A 20,232-nucleotide genomic window follows, 5' to 3' on the forward strand; every position below is an offset into this window, starting at 1 on the left:
ACACGCGCACGCACACATATAAAATTAGTGCAATTTGTTCACCAATCAAGTAGCACTGCCTGTACGAAATATTTAGTATTTAATATATTAAATAAAAGTACGGAGAAAAAGTAACGTAGCTTGATAATATAATTTATTCTAGGAAAATGTATATATTTACTTATAATTGTTACAATATTTTAATTAGCAACAAAAAACAAGGATAATCTAGTTGTAGTTTATGAGAAATTTTTATACATATATTAATTGCACTGGATATTTTTTTAACAATAAAGAACGCAAGTTTTTTTTTAACAAAATTTTGAATGAGCTTATAAGCAATTTATATATTGTCCGCATATACTTAACGTAAGTCATAAATAATTTTTGAAAGGACGTTTTGCTACAGATCTAACAAAAACACAACCATACAGAATAGTATATGATAAACTTATGATCTTATAATACAAAAAAAGAATACATTATACACGTGATACATTTTACAGAAAAAAAGATCGATGAAAATCGGAAAAAATTATTAAGAAATATAAGAACAGTTGTAGAGGTTACTATAATATATAATATTTTCTCAAATCTTTTTCGTGATATTCATTTAATAAATATGATATACGAAAAAATGTTTTCTGATACAGTGATGCAGTGATTGTACCTGTACAAAACTTTTTTGTAACTTATACATATAGTTTAAGTATAAAAATTATTTATTTATACTGTTTCTATTGCATTATTTTAGTTAAAATACACGATACTTAGATTTGTTTCGCTTAAGTGACGTTAGTATGAAAATTAGGACGTTTTAACATGGACAATAGTTGCTCAATGTTACTTAAAAATTTTATATGAAAAACAGTGAACTTTATGAATCACATTTAATAATCACTGCTAAAACGTATATCCCGAAATACACGAAATTATTACAGAAACAAAATTATTAGTAGTTTGTAGCATTGTTTCATAATATTTTGTTTGTAGTATTTGTAGTAAAAGTACATATTGATAATCGTGTTAAAATGTATTCAATGTATTCGTTCATTATGCATAATCATATACATGTCGTACAGTCTAATCATGAATGTATAAATACAACACACATTTTTATTTATTATGTAATGCAATGACTTTATGAATGACTATATGCCAGCAATTTATAATTTGTTAATGTAAAAACACACAGAATATAGTTTGGTGACATATATTCATTGTGATATATTAATAATTCAATTACTTATTGTTTACATGTCAACAATTTCTTGATCTGTTAGTTCTATCCTAAGTATTGAAAATGCACTTGCATCGTTTTATACCATCAACAAATTTAAAATATATCTAACAGTGACAAACATAATGGTGAACTTACTTCATCACTTAAGACTTAAGTACACCAAAATTCGACCAAAAATCAAATATAAGTCTGTTTACAATCAAATGTGTAATGTAGTTATGCACAATTAACATCATTATAATAATACTTCATTCAATAAAAGTACAGTCTGTCTTACAAGAGTATATAGACTTAGACGATATTTATGAAAATTAATATCTGATGAAGAATAAGTTTTAATAAACTCAATACAATCATTTTCTCCATTACATGTTAATTTAAAGTTTCTCAGATTCGTTCGTGTTGCTGAAAAGAACAGAGCTTTTCGAGATGAAGTGTTTTATATGTAAAACAATTTGATACGATCACCCTGTGTTTTCATCCAAAGGAACAGAAAATGAATTTTGTAAGTACAACTAAATACTTGCATAACTCTTCATAGTTCGTTAAAAAATGGATACAATATTATAAAAACACAAGAAAGACATAATGATTTATCAATTTTTTCTAAAAATTCAACACTGTTAATGCATAAGTGACAAGCTTCTTATGTAAACAAAAAGTCTATTATGAAGTATAAACTCCAAGGAAATTGTCTTTTAACATTCACAACTTTAGTTCATCGCTTTTGAAAAATATACACTTTTGTCTCACATGCCAAGATGATGTCAAAGAGAATAATCACTAGGGGAATAGAACCTATTATATATGAAATAAATGCGTATTAACATTTTAGATGGATTTTTGACAAATATCTTTGCAGAGGTATTGTTAACTCTTATAGAACAGACTGTAGTTTGTTCAAATACATTTTTTGAATTGTATACAAGAAACACATTAATCGTAGGTTGTGTACCATTATTTGTAACTGCAAATACGCACTGCTGATGTTTTTTAATACCTTTGTATCATAAAATGTACAATATATGAATAATCAATTTGATTGAATTTGAGCAATTACAATTTAAAATATTTCCACTGTATCTTTGCATATGTAAAATACAAATTGTTACAATTAATAGATTTTAAATTTTATATTTATAATATTATTAACAAAAAATGATATAAAGAAATCAATATTTCAATATTTAAATAAATCAATATTTGGAAGATAATAAACTAAATATATATTTTTTAATTTTATTTAACAAAACGATTGATTCTTTTCATTTAACAATTGCCATGCACACTTAAAAGATATTGCTTTCTAATCCATGCATTGATTAAAATTATATATGTTTCACATTCTATTATGTAATACAGAAATACATTATAAAGGCTTTAATAGATATTGTTTTTCTAAAATAAGTTTTTTTATAACAAATATTCATTGTATATTGTTCTACTAAGGCCAGTATTAAAATTTCAACTTGATAGATTGCATCTGAGAAACTTAATGTTCATTGCAGTGTTATTCGTTGATTATTTTTTAAATTTTCATTTCTATTGTACTGATGTAGAAATGTACAACACAGATTAAAGTGCTTTTAAAAATCACACTGTATGCAGATGATATAAAGATTTAAATTAGTGATCACAATTTTTAAAGTACTTCAATATTCATTGGTATGATTTTTTTATGAAAGATTTTCATGCAATAATTTGTTCAATATCATATATAGTAAAAAATACTAGAGCATAATTTCATACTAAAAGACGACATTAGTTTAACAACTTTACAATAAGATGGTAATAAACTCGTAAAATAAGTCACCCATGAAATAAATCAATCGTAGGATTATTGTTTACCATGTGTTAATTTTAAATTACACAACAATGATATTTTACATAGTACATTGAATTTGGCTCTTTCCACATTGCATACAAACATGCTGATATAGTTGATTAATAAGAGACAATTCAATCAAATTCACTTTCAGGATTAAATATATGATTGAAATGATAAAAAATTGGATATCTTTATTTTTATCACTTATTTCTTCAGGCAGTCAAGATATATACACCTTTAATTATAAAATGCTCTTATTATCTTTCCCTACTTTCTCATTTGTTCATAAAGTATCAAAATTTTTGAAAAGTGTATATTGGTATCTTAAAATTTTAATACATAAATAAAATTTTTTGTTTAGTTCATTAGATAATAAAATCGAAAAGGAGTAAAATTATACAAACATAAAAATAAAAGATGATAATGACCAGAAAAGGTTTCTTAAGTCTAGGTTGGGTGTATATACCTCCTGAGGTAAAATTTTAATAATGTTTAGTTAAATGTACAACTTATTACTTACGTAAAAGTCAATGCAGTTCTTTAATTAATTAAAATTAACTTTATTGCCATAATCCTGCGTAGTTACCATATAGATTTACGGGAAGAGGTCCACCAGCTGTGAATAATCGGGTTCCTGATCCATCATAGCAATGAGTATATATAGCAGGTGTATATTTCACATTTTGAAATCCATCTATGTACTCTTCATCAGGAAACTAAAATTATCATGAAAATAAATATTATATTTACACAAAAATGATCAACTTCAATATACATACACACAAAATAGATGTCCTAGCGAGAATCTAAAATCTCTAATACCCGACGTTTCAGTCATATAGTCACCCATAAGTATACTCGAAATATGTTTCAAGATAAATGTTACTCGATACAACCATAGACCAAAAATGTTTGTATTAGACTATTGTCTAAAAGTAAAAGTTGTAGACTTTTGATTAAGATTTAATAATATGTAAAATTCTAAAACATTATAAAATTCGAAAACTCCAGTTTGCGATTATATTAAACAATATTTATTTCAAAACGTGCTTCGGCTATTTGAAATTTGGGAAATTTCTTGATGTTCTTATGTCACGAGATACTCTCGGGATTCCTGATCCTGTAAAAGAATTCCTAACCCGATATTTTCGAGTTTTCTGTATATTCCTAAACAGAACATACCACGTATCCCTTTGATGCTTTTAATACAACAATTCTGTTAGAATTAATTGAAGACTCGAGATACTTTTGAGCTCTCACATCATAAAAGAACATCATTCCTAAGCCTGTTCCAATTGTTAAAACGGAACCTTGAAAACTAACTGATCGGATTCCACAACCGCTATACCTATAGAAAAGATATTATGATTTAGTATAGTTTGTGGAGATCATATACATTTTAACAAATTTGAAGAAATTAGAATTAATTCATGTACCGTGAAGGTATTCTTTTTATAGGTTGCACAGTTCTTGCATCTAAAAGTAAAGTATAAGAACGGCATCCTACGGCATAAACACCATCATCTTGTACAGCAAGGCAAACATTTTCTTGACAAACCGGTAATTTTCTAGATATTTTTTGTCTAAAAGTCTCAGCAGACCAGATGTGTATGAAATTATTCAGAGTGATAGCAGCAATTTCTTTGTAAGTTCTATTAAAGACAAGCGCACGTACTTTTTGCGCAGATCTACATTCTTTAACACATACAGGTTGAATCAACCTAATAACAATAAAACAATGTAACATGTTCACACAACATATACTTGTTACTTGTATTTTATGTAATGCAACCTGTGTGTTGGCACATCCGCTTTGTCAGGAGCTTCAGCAAGATCATTATCTATACGCCATAAAGCCATTTTGGTATCTCTAGAACCAGAAACTAAAAATTCATCATCTAGCCAACACATGTCAAAAATCCAATCTCTATGACCACCTTCTCCTACACAAACTGGATCTAATGTTGGTAGCCTATATATAGCTATTTCATTACTATTTCTTGCCCCAGTTGATAGGAGAGTTCTGTAAGTTACAATTACAAACTACAAAGTTAGTATAAATAAAAGTTATACTAACATAACTATAAATTTTAAATTTGAATACAAAATGTTTTATTCATATACCTAGAAGGATTGATTTGAACAGAATGTATACCGCATTGCTGCTCGGGAACAGCACCACCTCCTGAATTAATTTGCCTTCCATGTAGAGATGGTATTTGGTCTAATTTCTGAGTGGCTACGTCATAAACCATCAATTTGTTGCATTTTGTACCAAATACTACTTGCCTATCACTTAACCATTGAGAACAAAAGACTTTATTCATATTATTTAAGCTAACCGAATATTCTTTAAATAAATCATGAGTCAATATGTGTCGAAATCCATACTCTTGATTAATTTTTCTCACTTCTCTAGTGTTTGTCTCTCTTGCACGTACATAATCCACAAAATTAAAGGAAGTTCTTAAAAACTGTTTTCCTTCACTTACAGTCTCTGCTTCGTCATCACTTGATTCATAACATATAAAATCATCTGGTTTATCTGATTTTCGATTTCTTTCCAACCTTAAGGCTAATCTAAATTTAAAAAATTAATTTACATTATAGATTGTTCAGAATAATAATTTACGATATAAATTAGAATAGAAATTTTATAACTAATTTGTACTGTAATATTTTTTTACCTTCTGGTACGACGTTCTTCTAAACGAGTTCCACTCGCACAAGGAGGATGTCTACCATAAACAGTCATTCGCTGTGTTTCAGCCATTATGTCACAATCTTATAATTTATTTATTAATGTATACTAGAATATTTAAATGTTCTTGCATACAAAATTTATTTACTTAGCTGGTATACAGTGAAATAATAAGAAATTATCTTGGCAGCAATTCTTCCTTGACTGAAACAGAAGTAGAGTTCCAAATTCTTTTCTTATTTTATAAAATACTATAAGTTTCCCGACCCCGAGGATTGTCGGATACGTTTATAAATATCTACACTTTTGTGATTATTTATGAGATATAACAAACCTTAATAGGACAGCAAATTGCCGAATCTATCGTGCTGTCTAAGCAAAACTTTTCGGATGAAATCGTTTCTTTTTATCAGATGCATAGATTCATAATTATATAAGTTGCCCGTACTTATAGTTAATAATATGAACATCAAGGTTTCGTATTCAAATAACAGAAGGGAATAGAAAGAAAAGCCACGAAATTCATTATAAGCAAAGGGACCGTTGAAGCACTAAGCAACTAACCATCGCCATATTGAAACGAACAGCAAAACCATAGTAAATTTAACAAAGCACACTGAAATCTTCTAAACATATCGTTCGAAATATTTCTGAAATGATTATTAGAAGTTTCTGTATTTAATGATTGTAACAGGGAAATAGATTCTTGAACAGTCAGGAAAATCGAACGGAGCACCTTCCATCAATTGTCAACAGGAGAAGTTTACCCCCTCTACTGAATTTTATTACAGCTGACATTTTGAAAGAAATGGCGTCCTTCAAGAAGATAAATACTAAAGTATTCGCAAGACCAAACTCCGAATTTACTCCGGATAATATATATTGGAAAAAGTATAGTGTAAGTATATTGTAACAACAAAGGCAACAAAAGAAATTAAGTTTTCTATAATCATATAGTATTGTTTATTCATGATGCTCTCACGTATACAAAACTTAACCTAGAAGTAACTAGTATTTATGATTATTTATATATTATGTAAACTATTTAAGGGTATTGTGAAATTGAAATTTATAAAAATGTGATTGTGTCATTTGTTCTACAGGCTCCTGTTTTAGTTAAAGAATTTGGGCCAATCGATTATATCGATTTTTCTCCAGTAGAACCACATTATTTTGCTGTTACTTGTTCAGTCAGAGTGCAGGTATACAACCCAATTACAAAGTTGGTTATAAAAAATCTCAGTAGATTCAAAGAAGCTGCCTATGGTGGATCCTTTCGTAATGATGGCAAGCTAATCTGTGCTGGTGGTGAAGAAGCAGTAATTAGGCTCTTTGATGTCAACACAAAAAGTCTTCTTCGACTTTTTTCTGGGCACAAAGCTGCTATACATAGAACTTTCTTCACTGCAGATAATCTTCATATTGCTTCATTTTCTGATGATAAGACTGTAGCTGTTTGGGATATACCAAGTGAAAAGCAAATAATATCCTTTAATGAACATTCAGATTATATCAGAGCTGGTGCCGTTAGCCCTATTTCTACAGACATATTATTGTCTGGTGGTTATGACAAACATATATATATGTATGATACAAGAACAAGCAAACAAATTCTTAGTGTAAACCATGAAGCTCCTGTTGAAAGTTTATTATTCTTACCCTCTGGTGGAATATTTTTATCTGCAGGTATGTTATTTTGATTTTGATAAAATATAATATTTCTTTAAAATAAAAAGGTGTTTCACATATAGATCTAATTATATTTTTCTGATTGTGAACAGGTGGGACAGAAATTCGAGTTTGGGATGCACTTGCTGGTGGCAGATTACTTGCCAAAATTACCCAACATCATAAAACTGTAACATGTTTAAAAATAGCTTCAAATGGACACAGGATTTTGTCTGGCTCATTGGATCGACATGTAAAAATTTATGACTCTGGAACATATAAAACTGTTCATTCCTTGGATTATCCAAATTCAGTTCTTAGTATAGGAATTAGTGTAAGAAAAAAATTACATTTTATATTTTTAATCATAGTATAAAACAGCATTATACTTTATATTCTTAATCACAAATCAAAAGTCTGCATGCAATTTATGATTGCAGCCAAATGATGAAACAATAGTAGCTGGTATGATTGATGGTTTAATTTCTGTGAGAAGAAGAGAGGAAGAAGTAAAAAGTGAAAAACTGCAATGTAAAAAGGTTTCATACAGACGCTCTGGAAGAAATTTACATACACCTCAAGTAGATGTTGTGGTGCATGAAGAAACGAAAGAAATTATGTCCAAACATGATACCTGTTTAAGAAAGTTCGAATATTCAAAAGCTTTAGATTGTGTCATGTCCAGTTATGTGGTAAATAAAGTACCACATGTTACGGTTGCACTTATGCAGGAACTTATTAGAAGGCAGGGCTTAAAACAAGCTCTTAGCGGTAGAGATGGCAAATCTCTTGTAAATATTCTTAAATTTCTGAATAGACATATAGGAAATATTCGATTTGGAAGAGTTTTATTATATGTAGCTAATGTATTAATGGGTATGTTGTAAATTTTTCCTTTTTATATCTACTGTTTAAAAAGCACTTGTTTCGAAAAGTATATATTTTATTCAAATCGACTTCTTAATAGATGTGTATGAAGATCATTTGGACGAACTTGCTGCAGAACCGCGAAAAATGTTTAGTATTTTAGCGGCGAAGTTAGAAGAAGAAGAGAATTTAATACTAGCATTATCAGAATTACAAGGAAAATTGCATATGATATTGTCTGCTGCGGAAAATATACTTCCTGCACCAGCGAAAGATGTCCAGGCCTTGGAACCTTCAAGTGCAGCTCAAAAAAATTTAATTTTAAGTATAGTATGAATATAATTTGATACAATATGATTTATGTACCATAATAAAATTCTATACATACTTTTAATACGTATTTTAATAAAATTGAAACATTACACGCTTTCAGTTCTAAAAGAATATTCAAATCATGATATATTTAATTAACTGTGGGTATAAATATTTAAAATACAGTAGACCAGAGAAGCGTTTATTTTTCTTAAATCATATCATATTTAAATGCGTATAATGTGTACTGTTTATATTTGTATAGTATAAATTATTAGACGATATCAAATTTTACTTATTTTCACAATCTAGAATCTACAATTGCATACTATGAGTTTATTTCATGAAACTTCTTTTTTTAAGCATTTTTGCCAGGCAGCAGAGGATGGCTCATCAGGCATTACCCACCCAATTGGTATTGCTGATGCATTGCTGTCTGTACTTATATACTTATCCCAAGCAGTTCTAGAAATAAAGCAGTTGTAGTAATGAAAATAGTAATAATATATAATTATGATAATAGTTACGTTTACCTTATAATAATTAGTTTGGTTAAATCTATATTATATTGATCAGATGCTATTTTTTTTCCAAATAATACTTTTTCCCATTCATCAAACAGACTCCTTTTTTGTTTTTCAATTCTTTCTTCATTATCATTTTTCAACATTAATCTTAAACCCTGTTCCTCTATAGAATACTCACGATCAAGCATCGACCATTGCTCTGTTAGTTTGGCTAAAAATATATATATATATTTACGATGTAATTGTCAGATACAGTTATCAAAATAATTATTACAAATAAATACCAATAATATTATTAAATGCTTTATCTGCTGCTGAAGATAAATGTTCCCCTCTAGCTCTGGCAATATTGGCCTTAACATTTCGCAAATTTCGCAATTCTTGTAACAATCCAAGATATTTCCTAGCATCAGTTCTTTTCCCCCTAACATCAAATAAAATCATATCAGCATCTTTACGTAAATTTTCTTCTTGCTTTTCTTTCTCTATTACAGCTTGTTCCTTCCTAATCCATGAGTCAATTTGTGCATGCATTTTTGCTCTCCTTTCCATTCTCATTAATTTCTCATTTTTCCATTTTTCCCTTTTCATTTTTTCTCTCAACCTCTTTTTCTTTCGTCTTTCTAAATCTTTTTTTAATTGATTACAAAAATTCTGATCCCTAATAGGCTCTAATAATTTAACAATTTCTTCTTTTGCTGCATTACAGATACTTATCTTCTGTTGCCATTCTTCTTCTGTTAAATGCTGGCTATTTTTAAGCTCTGCACAAATTACTTTTAACTTCTCATTTAATTTGTATGCCGATGTTATAGCATTTTTAGTTATTGCAATCTTAGATTTTTTGTAGGTATTTCTCTGGTCATTTATATTATTAGATTGATCAATTTCTAGAAGAAAATTTTCAATATCTCTTTCGTCAGCTTGTCGTCTTCCTAAGTTAATTATTGATGTAGCATTCTCATTATCAGATATAGCAGCTGAATAAACAATATTTTGATATACATTCATATTATAATTGGCATTATAAATGGACTGATCTATTGGATAAGACATATTGTAGCATGAATCCCTACAACTTTGTGTAGCATCCTCTAAACGACTTTGATTATTAAACATAATTGTTCCAAGTTACTTAATTTCTTAATTTCAAGTTATTTAATTTCAAAAAATATAATATACCTTAATACTATCACTTCCTTTACGTATGAAATGATTATTTTAACTCGTTTACAAATCTTATATTATCTTACATGAAAATATAGTTCTTTCAATTTTCGACAATATCTTAAAGAACTCAATAGGCTTTGTTTTTTTAACACATCTCCATAATTTCTCCTTCTTTGGGAAGTTGAGCTTCTGCACCTTGCAATACCTTTTCTGCTTCTATATAATCTTCAACCTCTTTTAAATCTTGTTCTGTGTCTAAAATTTTTTTAAGTTCTTCGAAAGCTTTAACAAGACGTCGTTGACAATCTGGTATCATCATGAGAGATTCTTGAAGTACTTCTTCTTGCTTTTTTATATCATAACCATCTTTATCTGTAATAAAATTAAAGCGAGATAACTATTACCCTTCAAAGAAATAGAAATAAAGTGAACTTTTTATTGCATCATCTCATGTACTGAATACATTTACAGGCATAATAATGAGTAATATATCAGTTGTTTAATCAAGTAAATATTTCAGCGTATTAAATGAAAAATAAAAAAGAAGGATATGAAAATGTTTGAATAAATAACACAGCTATTGAAAGGATCGAAATAACAAAAAAATACAACAAACTTCGACTGCATTTTTCAAGTGTTCTCACCCTGTTCCTTTAATTTTTGTATCCTTTCACGTTGCTGTGCTGCTTCTTTCTCGTAAGTGACTTTTTCTTTCGCGAGACGTTTCACAACTCCAGTCTTAATTTTTAGAGTTCTTATACGAGGATCAGACATTGTTTTAATTTAAATATTTTACCTCAGATGCAGGGAACGAAGCGTTTACAGATTAAACGAGTTTTTCCTTATAAGGTAAGATGAATAGCTATAAATGAAATGAAGAGGAACTTTGTAACGTATAGGTTATACCGATTGATAGCCGGAGACTCCTCGTCGTATTCCATTAAGTTATGTTCTTATGACATGAACTTATCGAGAATGTCGATTATTTCAATCGATTATCTAATTCACGTTTAATGTCTTTCGAATTTTGAAAAATAAAAATATTACGTTAAAATCAATTAGCGTAATACTTACATGAAAAAAAGTGTGTTCTTCATGTTTTAAAACAAATATCTTTTGTGAGTATTAATGTATCTACTTATTGTTTTAAAAGGGGAAAGTTTTTATTTCGATTAAATTATTATTTTAACAGTTATTGTTATATTGCATGATAGAGCATTCTGCCGTTAATATTTCTATAGATATCAATAGTAGTATAAGTCATTGTTCTATAAATATATATATAACAAGATATTAATTAGCCTGATGTTTTAAAAATAAAATAATAAGCTACATGTTTATATTATTACATCTATTTAATTTGTTTTCTTAGAAAGAGAAATATATGTAGATCTAATATTTTCTTAGCACAATTCAGAGGTAATAATTTCGCGCCATTTGATTTCGAACATTCGAGACTTGCAGTAAACTTCAAACAGTATCGCAGTATATCCCCCACACTTCCGCAGAAAAACGCTACATCGTGCCTGCATTGAAAGGTGCAGTGAGAGAAACAGAAGGGTTAATTGTGTATCGGTTTATACCTGATTTCCCGAGACATGTAACGAATAATAGTGACAAGGTTACAATGCAAGACGATATTTTCCCAGCTGCAGAGAAAATCCTTTCCGACATCGAAAATGTGGTGAAGAAGAATCCGTCACTGTGAGTGTTTTCTTAGATACATTACGAGGGCGGAGTCTTTAAAAATATCTATGAAATGTACCACTAAATCCTTAGATTTTGGTCTCTTAACGTGTTTATCGTATAGACGGTGCAACGTTTCACATAGCGTGTTTTAATTTTGATAAAATTATATCGTAACATCATCGTTGTACATTTTAATCGGACATAAGCATATACGACGCTTTGTAAAAGGTTTGCATAGTAAATACAGTATTAGCAATGTTGGTATCTGGTATTTACGATAGGAAACTGGCGCCATCGCGATTATTAAATCTTAATACTTACTATTGAACATGCTTTCTCTCTCTCTCTCTCTCTCTCTCTCTCTCTCTCTCTTTCTACTGTATAAAAGTGCATTATATATATATTATAACATGTATGTATATTGCAAGTATTATAACTGCATGTATCACGTATACCATATACCAATAACCAATAATGATAATATATATCAAACTAAATTCAGATATGTTAAAAATATAATTTTATAACAGTATGTACACATATGTACATCTAAAAGGTGGTACTATTCCTACATTATCCTATAAATATTCTTTATGTTGTTATGTAATTCATAACATTCCTTCTGAGATATAATTTAAACATTTTTTAAATGTATTGCCATATCCGTATTTATTTATATTGAATAATATTTAACCCTGATAAGCTCTGTGAATTTTTATGTTCTAACATATCTTTTATTTTAATACGCAATAGTGCTATAATGCTTGAAGAAAAATTGTAGCATAAAAGTTAAACTAGAAAAAAACCTACTCTTCGTATAATTTGCTCAAACTTAAGAAATTCTTTAACAATAGAGAAACGCAATTGAGTCGAAAATGATCCGAAGGATATAAAAGGGTTAATAACAATTTTTCAGTTCAGTTATATAAATTGGACATATTTGTTGTACATTGAAAATTGTTATTCATTATTTAAGTTACTTTTTACAGCAGCAGTTGATAGAATGCGAGAATTCGCGTGAGTAAAGCCTTGACTCGTTTGCAATTTCAGGAAGAGTTTCGAAATAATTCCCGCGGAAGACAATGAGAACAAATCGCCTGTATTCCATCAGGAGGACTGTCTCGGGTTGGCGTCGTGGTGCGTGCAACCACTATACTGCTACGCTTATCGTCGTCTCTTCGAACTTCGGCAAAATAAACACAGACGGGAGGAACCAAGCACAATAGCAAGATGGTTACTGGGCGCGTTGTTATTGAATCCAGACGTCACGACGTTTTGGAATATGCGTCGGGAGTTAGTAAGGAGCCACAAGTTGGAAGCACCCGAGGAATTCTTTTTCTCACGATTGGTGCTATATCATAAGCCGAAATGTTTCGAGGCGTTTGCCTATCGGCGGTGGTTATTGTCGTACATATTGAACAGTAAGGATGGACATTACGATCCGGAATCGGTGGAATCGCCCTTATGTAGGGAACTGGATATAGCGACTACGTGCGCGGACAGATACGCGAGCAACTATCATGCCTGGAGTCACAGGCGTCATGTGATGACTCTTCGTGAATCGTGTGGATTCGCTTATCCGACTCTAGAGACAGAATGGAAGAATTCGCTGGCATGGTGTCAACGACACGTATCGGATTATAGCGGGCTTTCCTATCGACAGTTCCTGTTGAATAAGTACATGTTCGAATTGAAGGAACTGCCGAGGGAACCGTTTATAAAGTGCCCGGATGTCGGGGAGCAATGGAAAGAGGAACTGTTCGCTTACGTTAAATCGAACATCAGTGATACAGAGGACATGCATCAATTGCAGAGGTTATTCGGTAGAACGAACGCGGAATTCAGAGCGACTACTCCTTCGTCGAGAACGAAACAACATCAAACAGCGTATTTCCGTTCTTTGTCGTATTGGCTGGAAGAATGTCGCGCGAATGACAGTGCTATTTGCATGTATAACGATCACGAGGCTCTCTGGTGTCATCGTAGATTCCTCGCGTATCTTCTCCTGCGTTTTATGGCGACGAATCGTTTCTGTCGCGGAGATGAACACAATGTCGACGGTCAATCCGACGACAGATCGGTTGAAAGAAAAAATGTTCAAAAATTATTAGCGGACAACGATGTGATGTTGTGCCACAATTTTCTCGTGCAAGCATTCCGCGCGTACACCAACAAGATCGCTGATCTCGCCACCAAACGGGATCAACACGAGAAGATGTTGGTCGAGAGGTTCTTTAAATTTCTTCAGAGTATCGGGTTCGAAATCAGATCGTGATTTCGTTGAGTCGAGGTTGTACTTTGGCATGGCGGATAACATATGCGCAATAATCGATATGCATTGATATGCCATTGTAAAAATAACGCAATAACTCTCTTATTCCGTATTCCACGCAGACGTAATTCCTAGCCGTATACTTTATTCATGAATTGTATCTCAATAATGCTCTCTCGTGTGATCTGTTTGCGCGGCGAATTCTGTGCGCGTAAATCAGTGCTGTCCACGAGAGGGGCCCCTTATGTGACTTTGTCCCCCTTTGCGTGTCATCATATTATAAGAGGAAAAGAAAAAGGGGAAGAGATCAAATATTATTTCTTTCTCTTTCTAACTCTCTCTAAAAACGAACGGATATAGGCGAGAAACTCATATTGGTAGCGTGTATGCGTAGCATATGCGACAGAGTGGAAGAATTCTTCTCTACACTCTGGAGTTGAAATTGAACAGCACTGTCACATAAATAAATGATATAGAATCGTTTACGGTAACGCAAGATCTAATGTACAATGTAGATGAAAATGGAATGAGTATCGATACTTATTTTTGAGACATTTACCGCGTATTATTTAAGGATATTTTCAATAACCGAGCACGATATGTCGTGTCGTGATGAATTAACGGAGAAAAAGAAGAAACCAGAAGTTGGGCGATGTTTGATTTTCTAAACGTTGTCCGACATTTGAGAGAATATGTACCCTATGGTTGTGTGGTAAATAAGAAAAAAAGTGTCTTTTGAGGCTATAGGGAAGTATTATCACGGGATAAATGTGTATAGTCGAACGTTGATGAAGTATGATATGAAAAAAGAAGAAAAATGTTAGTTTTGTAATCATGTGTTTTTAGTCACCTTGTAGAATAACAGAGGCCCGGTAACGCAGGCCGTTTACGTCGTCAGGCCAATTGTTTTGACGCCACTAGTACATATGCGACATTGGCCACGTTGTCCTCCTTTGGCACGACAACCTAACCAAAAATAAACCTTTCGACTTTTGACTGAATTTCCGTCAGTCTACCGGGAACGGTCGTTAAACGCGTGCGATCGCCAGATTTCTTGTCCACCAAGTCCTATAACTTCCGTTTCATTGTTACATGTTAATAAAGTTCAGTGAACCCTGTCGACAACAATTCTTATCTTTTCATGCACCGTCCACCGATGCAGCTCCGCCTTTGGTACATGTACATATGTATCTCGTATAGGTTTTCTCATAAAACGGACTTGGCCCTAATGCGACGTTCCATTTGTCTTGACCTTAATCTTTCAATACCCTTCAACTCTCGTAATTAACGTTCACACGTGCAAGAAAGAACAGAGAACGCAAAATTCGCGGGAAATTGCACGTCTCCAATAGTATGATTACAAACGTTATTTTCGTCGATGCACGTGAAGTCGATCCAACAAGATACCATGCATTTATTCTTTTATGTAATTGTACTGCATTTATGAAAACATGCTACAATTAATGATTAAGAACATCACTATTAAATGCTGTGGGATATAGTAAGAATACCTATAAATATCGCTGTTTTAGTTCTTTCAAGACAGTTTCGTGTCTTCCAATGTACAATAATGCCATCCTACATATTTATATACGATATTAACCGATATATGATGATTCTAGTTAGTAAGCAATCAACGACACATTCGTCACTCAAACGATTAGTCGGTAAGTTTTGATGAGTTGTATGCAATACATTGATATACGTTCAAGGAATCAAAAGAAATTCGTATATTACATCACACATATCATTGTCAATGGATTACCCTTAATATATTGTCGAAACTTGCACGTGACTATTGTCTATTACGTCCATTGGTCGATGAGTTCGATTGTGCCACGAGGTACGACGAGTCGGTCGATAGGTATCCTCAGAAATTCCACTCGAGGAAGCAACGTGACAAGGTGTGCAGTGGCGGGTCGGACGAGTTGTTTTCTCTTTGCTTGTTTATCCAAAATCGAATACATATATCGGAAGGCGAATCGATGACGTCTGATGACGGATCCACGTTTCAAAATAACCTCAATGATTTCTCCAAACAGAACCAGATGGAAATCGCTCAAAACAAAGGTAAGCCGAACTTTTTTCGTTGCTTATTACATTGTCTACGATAACTTTATAATAATCAACGATCGTTTAGCCAATAACTAATTTTTGGAAATTTTTTTATAAAATAATTCATTTTAATACTTTTATTGTTAAGACGTCATAGGTTATAAACGTCGTAGTATTTTCTTGGTTTGTTGGTATTCATGGATAAGTAATTACTATTTTATATCGATGTTCTATACCGCGCGAGTATTTATAGCTTGCGTTACAAGCGTACCTAGTTGGAAGATTTGAACGTTGGCGGAAAGCTCGATTTTTCAATTAGGTGAATTTAATTATTTTTTAGATGTTTAAGTATATCATGTTTGATTATTTTTATTGAAACTATTGTTCTTTGCATTTTGAAATCTTAGATATATTCGCGAGGACATTGTCGCAATACACCATATGAAATCTCTTACGTAAAAGGTTTGCAATGCTGTGAAAGTAGGCAGTAAGTGTTGTTTGTTACAATAAAAGTGGGCGAATCTTATCTTTCTCTTGATTACGCACAATCTTTAGCTATTAAATTATCACAACGTTTAACGTATGTTGTATACATCTTAGTGCAATATAACATATTTATTAATTAAAATACTAAGCTGCTTTTTGTTAAATTATACTTTTTATTATTACAAAGTGCACTTCATCCTTAATGAAGTATTCGCACGAAATCAATTTTTATTAATAAAGTACTATCATAGTTAGAATTTGATACATTCGTATGAAAAACTAGGATTAAATTAATGATATTGAAACTAACAAAATAATTTTTTACACGACATAGAAATTTGTTAATAAAATAATATCATAATTGGAATCTGATATATTCATAACTTTATTCACCAGAAATCAATAATAAAATTTAACGAAAAATGATTATGTGAAGATAGAGACTAATAACATAGTCACATAAAACTGAAACTCACTCAAAAATAATATTGGAATTCGATGTATTCGTTGTAGAAATCAGCAATAAAGACAGAGAATTATTAAACTTTGACCTATTGTTGAATTAACCACATACAAGTTCGCTCCTTCCCGCTTGATCCTTTATTCGTAGACTCGGCATATGTAAGAGAGTTCAGAACGGCTCCACTTTGCGTGTAATAGTAGTTAGGATGTAAATTTTATTAAACAGCAATTCACGCGAGGAAGAAGTTCGCCGAGTTTTGATAAACCGACGAAAATCCTTTAAGGGAATTAATGCATTATTAGGCAAGAGACCCGCGTAGTGTTACTAATAAAAAATATTCTATTTAAAACGTGTACGTAAAACAATAAAGCAGCTTTTCAACGGATTTCTATAATTTTTCTGGGATTATAAATCCCTATTTTTAATCTAGGAGTTAGAACCACGAATGAAGACGATGAGTCTCACGTCTTCATTCATGTACATTCTTTTAAGCGAAGACAACGACTTAGATAATTAAAAGAAATTTTTCCTCTTGATAAAAAATTCAATGGTTTTAGACATTTGTTCGTTTATTGAAAAAAATAATTGTAATTATTGTGTGGATGCTTACACTTTTGTAGACATCCAATAATATCTCATGTATTTTTGCATTTTCTAATTTCATTCTACATTCCATAAATGCATAAATACCCATAGTTCAGTTGGTTCATCTTTCCTTTTAATATCATAATTAATATAAAATAGAAAGAAATGGAAGAGTTGAAGAAACAGATTGTAAAATTAAAATAGAAAAATATGATAAAATATGATAGAATTTATACGAAACTATTAATATTTTGCATTAATAGTATTAATACTATTAGAAATTCTAGTTGCGTTTGTAGCAACTCAATTACTCCCATAAGACGATCTTCTTTTTAATGTTTCCGTTAGAAAATTAAAATTCTATTATCTACAGACATTACACACCGTAAATCATAACGGTTTAAAAATAATTTCCTAACTATTGTATACGATCGTAACATTATCTTGTTATCGTTTTACAAACATGTTACAATCAGAGACATTGTCTCGAAGATATCGTTGACACCGTGCATATATGCATATATAATAATATGACCAGAGGATAGATGTTCGACATATAGTATCTACCATTATTGTCAGACGAACTTTAACTCCACAGTGACTACCATCCATGCAACTAGCACATTGCAAACAGGAACTATTCGTTTACCTTACGTATTAAAATACCTATGTAGATACCTTTAATTACGTTTAATATAATTTTTTTTTAAGTTATAGTTACTTATAATAACACGAAATCGATAAACATACAGCGATATGTATTTAAATTTTTCTCAGATACTAAACATTTTTTCTAGTAAACACAATCTAAATATCAAGTATTTAAAATTAGAAAGATATGAAAGTGTACAATATAATTTACTAGATTTATATTTAACGTCAGCTTTGTAGCTGGAAATATAATAATTACGTTTGTTTTTTATATTTGGAGAGGATCCTTTTCCCACAAATATATATATATATATATTTATAGATAAATATTATGATATTGTATGTGACTTATCACACTTGCCCTCTGTAGTATTCACAAAACCAAATATTTATAAGAGACCCCGTTATATTTTGACTCTGACGGTAGTAGCATTCACGTGTCGTCGCATAAATCTATTTCAACGTTTCGTTCCCCAACAGAGCGACTGATTCCATATAAATGTGACAATTTTCAATGCAATGCAGACTGACCTTCTATTTTAAGATCGGTTTAATCTGTCGTTGGCATGCTCGCCGTAAACAGAGTGCACATTTCTTCGTGCAATGCGTTTCATTACAAGTGTCGCGACGTACATATATATGTATGTATGTATTATGCTCTGTCGCTTAAATAAACACATACTTCATTTGCGTAGTTTAGAAAAGCGTGTTATGTCAATTATTATGAAACGCACGATGAAGTCTGTATATAGATTTATCTTGTCAGTCATAAGTACTAGAATATTGTATTATGTCTATTCATTAGGCACTTGAAATACACATACATTGCTCATAAGCATCCAAACATTTTAGTTAATTTGTAGCGACAATAATTTTACGTAACAGTTAAAGAACATAAAGAAACTCAAATACTTCCACAATTATAATAGAAAGCGAAAAAAATGCTAGATAGGTTTTTTCGAAGGAGAGCTGTGCTATTTGATACAAATTTGCTGTTTGCCATTACTTTTATTTCCTAGTTGTTTTATTAAAAATCTGTTATTTTAGTTATACAGGGTGGTTGGTAACTGGTGGTACAAGCTGAAAGGGGGTGATTCTACGCGAAAAAAGAAGTCGAAAATATAGAATAAAAATTTTTTTTTAATTTTTTCCATCGAGACAACGATCTGCAGTGAGATCCGTTATAACGTACCGCAGGCGTACCGAGCGAAAATTTAAAGTCGATTTTCTCGAAAACAAAACCTCAAACGAAAAATTTTTATTCTATATTTTCTATTCTATATATTCTATATTTTCTATTATTCTATATTTTATTATCTTATCAGCTGTAAAATACGTGTTCGTTGTAGTAACACTGAAGACCAGAGTTTTCTTATACCGGAGTATAAGGACAACTTGATGAACATAATGCGTCAACAACTAGTAAATACTCGGCGGGTTCGCTAGCTACGCTCGTAAAGGGCGTATGGGGTAGTAAGATGTCGCGAGTTCGAGACCACTCTTGGGCAAGCCAAGGTGGAAAACCAAATATCATCTTAGAAGTATATACAACGGGCAAGTGGGGCCCCCCCCTTGCCTATAATGTTGTAGTGCTTTCTATGAGTGTTTGGGAAGTACCCCCGGAGAACGGTTTCACTCGTTGCTGACCGCACCTGGGCCCGCCCGTGGGGTTTTAGCCGATAAAAATCCGCCGGATTTCCCCACGTAAAAAAAGGGGCTTTTTTTTTTTTTTTTAA

General features: G+C 31.4%; 6 protein-coding genes across 9 annotated transcripts in view; 3 read left to right on the plus strand and 3 right to left on the minus strand.

The window, feature by feature from the left end:
• Nucleotides 1-111: 111 nt before the first annotated feature.
• On the minus strand, nucleotides 112-6,463 carry LOC126875662 (DDB1- and CUL4-associated factor 12 homolog). Of its 3 annotated transcripts, none has more exons than XM_050638558.1 (7): nucleotides 6,316-6,463; nucleotides 5,738-5,955; nucleotides 5,175-5,630; nucleotides 4,843-5,073; nucleotides 4,487-4,771; nucleotides 4,233-4,398; nucleotides 112-3,766 (listed from the first exon to the last, which is right to left on the minus strand). In XM_050638558.1, the coding sequence occupies exons 2-7, from the start codon at nucleotides 5,821-5,823 to the stop codon at nucleotides 3,611-3,613; spliced, it is 1,380 nt and encodes a 459-aa protein (XP_050494515.1). In that variant the 5' UTR covers nucleotides 5,824-5,955; nucleotides 6,316-6,463; the 3' UTR covers nucleotides 112-3,610. The 3 variants fall into 3 exon arrangements, 2 of the variants coding, with proteins under 2 accessions (XP_050494515.1, XP_050494509.1); XM_050638552.1 differs by lacking the exon at nucleotides 6,316-6,463 and adding an exon at nucleotides 6,086-6,234; XR_007693612.1 differs by lacking the exon at nucleotides 6,316-6,463 and adding an exon at nucleotides 6,086-6,234 and having other exon boundaries at nucleotides 3,618-3,766; nucleotides 3,830-4,398.
• A 50-nt stretch (nucleotides 6,464-6,513) lies between these two features.
• LOC126875649 (U3 small nucleolar RNA-associated protein 15 homolog) lies at nucleotides 6,514-8,680 on the plus strand. Its single transcript, XM_050638542.1, has 5 exons — nucleotides 6,514-6,649; nucleotides 6,855-7,437; nucleotides 7,533-7,753; nucleotides 7,860-8,295; nucleotides 8,387-8,680. Exons 1-5 carry the CDS (start codon nucleotides 6,560-6,562, stop codon nucleotides 8,620-8,622), a joined length of 1,566 nt encoding a protein of 521 aa, XP_050494499.1. The 5' UTR covers nucleotides 6,514-6,559; the 3' UTR covers nucleotides 8,623-8,680.
• Nucleotides 8,681-8,784: 104 nt separating this feature from the next.
• On the minus strand, nucleotides 8,785-10,247 carry LOC126875690 (programmed cell death protein 7). The gene is made up of 3 exons (XM_050638583.1): nucleotides 9,410-10,247; nucleotides 9,132-9,336; nucleotides 8,785-9,063 (listed from the first exon to the last, which is right to left on the minus strand). The coding sequence occupies exons 1-3, from the start codon at nucleotides 10,242-10,244 to the stop codon at nucleotides 8,940-8,942; spliced, it is 1,164 nt and encodes a 387-aa protein (XP_050494540.1). The 5' UTR covers nucleotides 10,245-10,247; the 3' UTR covers nucleotides 8,785-8,939.
• LOC126875740 (tubulin-specific chaperone A) lies at nucleotides 10,164-11,265 on the minus strand. Its single transcript, XM_050638630.1, has 2 exons — nucleotides 10,940-11,265; nucleotides 10,164-10,667 (listed from the first exon to the last, which is right to left on the minus strand). Exons 1-2 carry the CDS (start codon nucleotides 11,067-11,069, stop codon nucleotides 10,441-10,443), a joined length of 357 nt encoding a protein of 118 aa, XP_050494587.1. The 5' UTR covers nucleotides 11,070-11,265; the 3' UTR covers nucleotides 10,164-10,440.
• A 104-nt stretch (nucleotides 11,266-11,369) lies between these two features.
• Nucleotides 11,370-15,384, plus strand: LOC126875679 (protein prenyltransferase alpha subunit repeat-containing protein 1). The gene is made up of 2 exons (XM_050638572.1): nucleotides 11,370-11,999; nucleotides 13,035-15,384. The coding sequence occupies exons 1-2, from the start codon at nucleotides 11,923-11,925 to the stop codon at nucleotides 14,257-14,259; spliced, it is 1,302 nt and encodes a 433-aa protein (XP_050494529.1). The 5' UTR covers nucleotides 11,370-11,922; the 3' UTR covers nucleotides 14,260-15,384.
• A 143-nt stretch (nucleotides 15,385-15,527) lies between these two features.
• Nucleotides 15,528-20,232, plus strand: part of LOC126875580 (GRAM domain-containing protein 2B-like) — an 87,457-nt gene continuing 82,752 nt past the window's right edge. For both annotated transcript variants that reach the window (XM_050638534.1, XM_050638536.1), the window contains exon 1: nucleotides 15,528-16,326. In XM_050638534.1, coding sequence (XP_050494491.1) covers nucleotides 16,242-16,326 — 85 coding nt within the window. In that variant the 5' untranslated portion in view covers nucleotides 15,528-16,241. The remainder of the gene's footprint in view (nucleotides 16,327-20,232) is intronic.

This window comes from Bombus huntii, chromosome 2 (genome assembly GCF_024542735.1).
Source record: "Bombus huntii isolate Logan2020A chromosome 2, iyBomHunt1.1, whole genome shotgun sequence".
NCBI lineage: Eukaryota > Metazoa > Arthropoda > Insecta > Hymenoptera > Apidae > Bombus > Bombus huntii.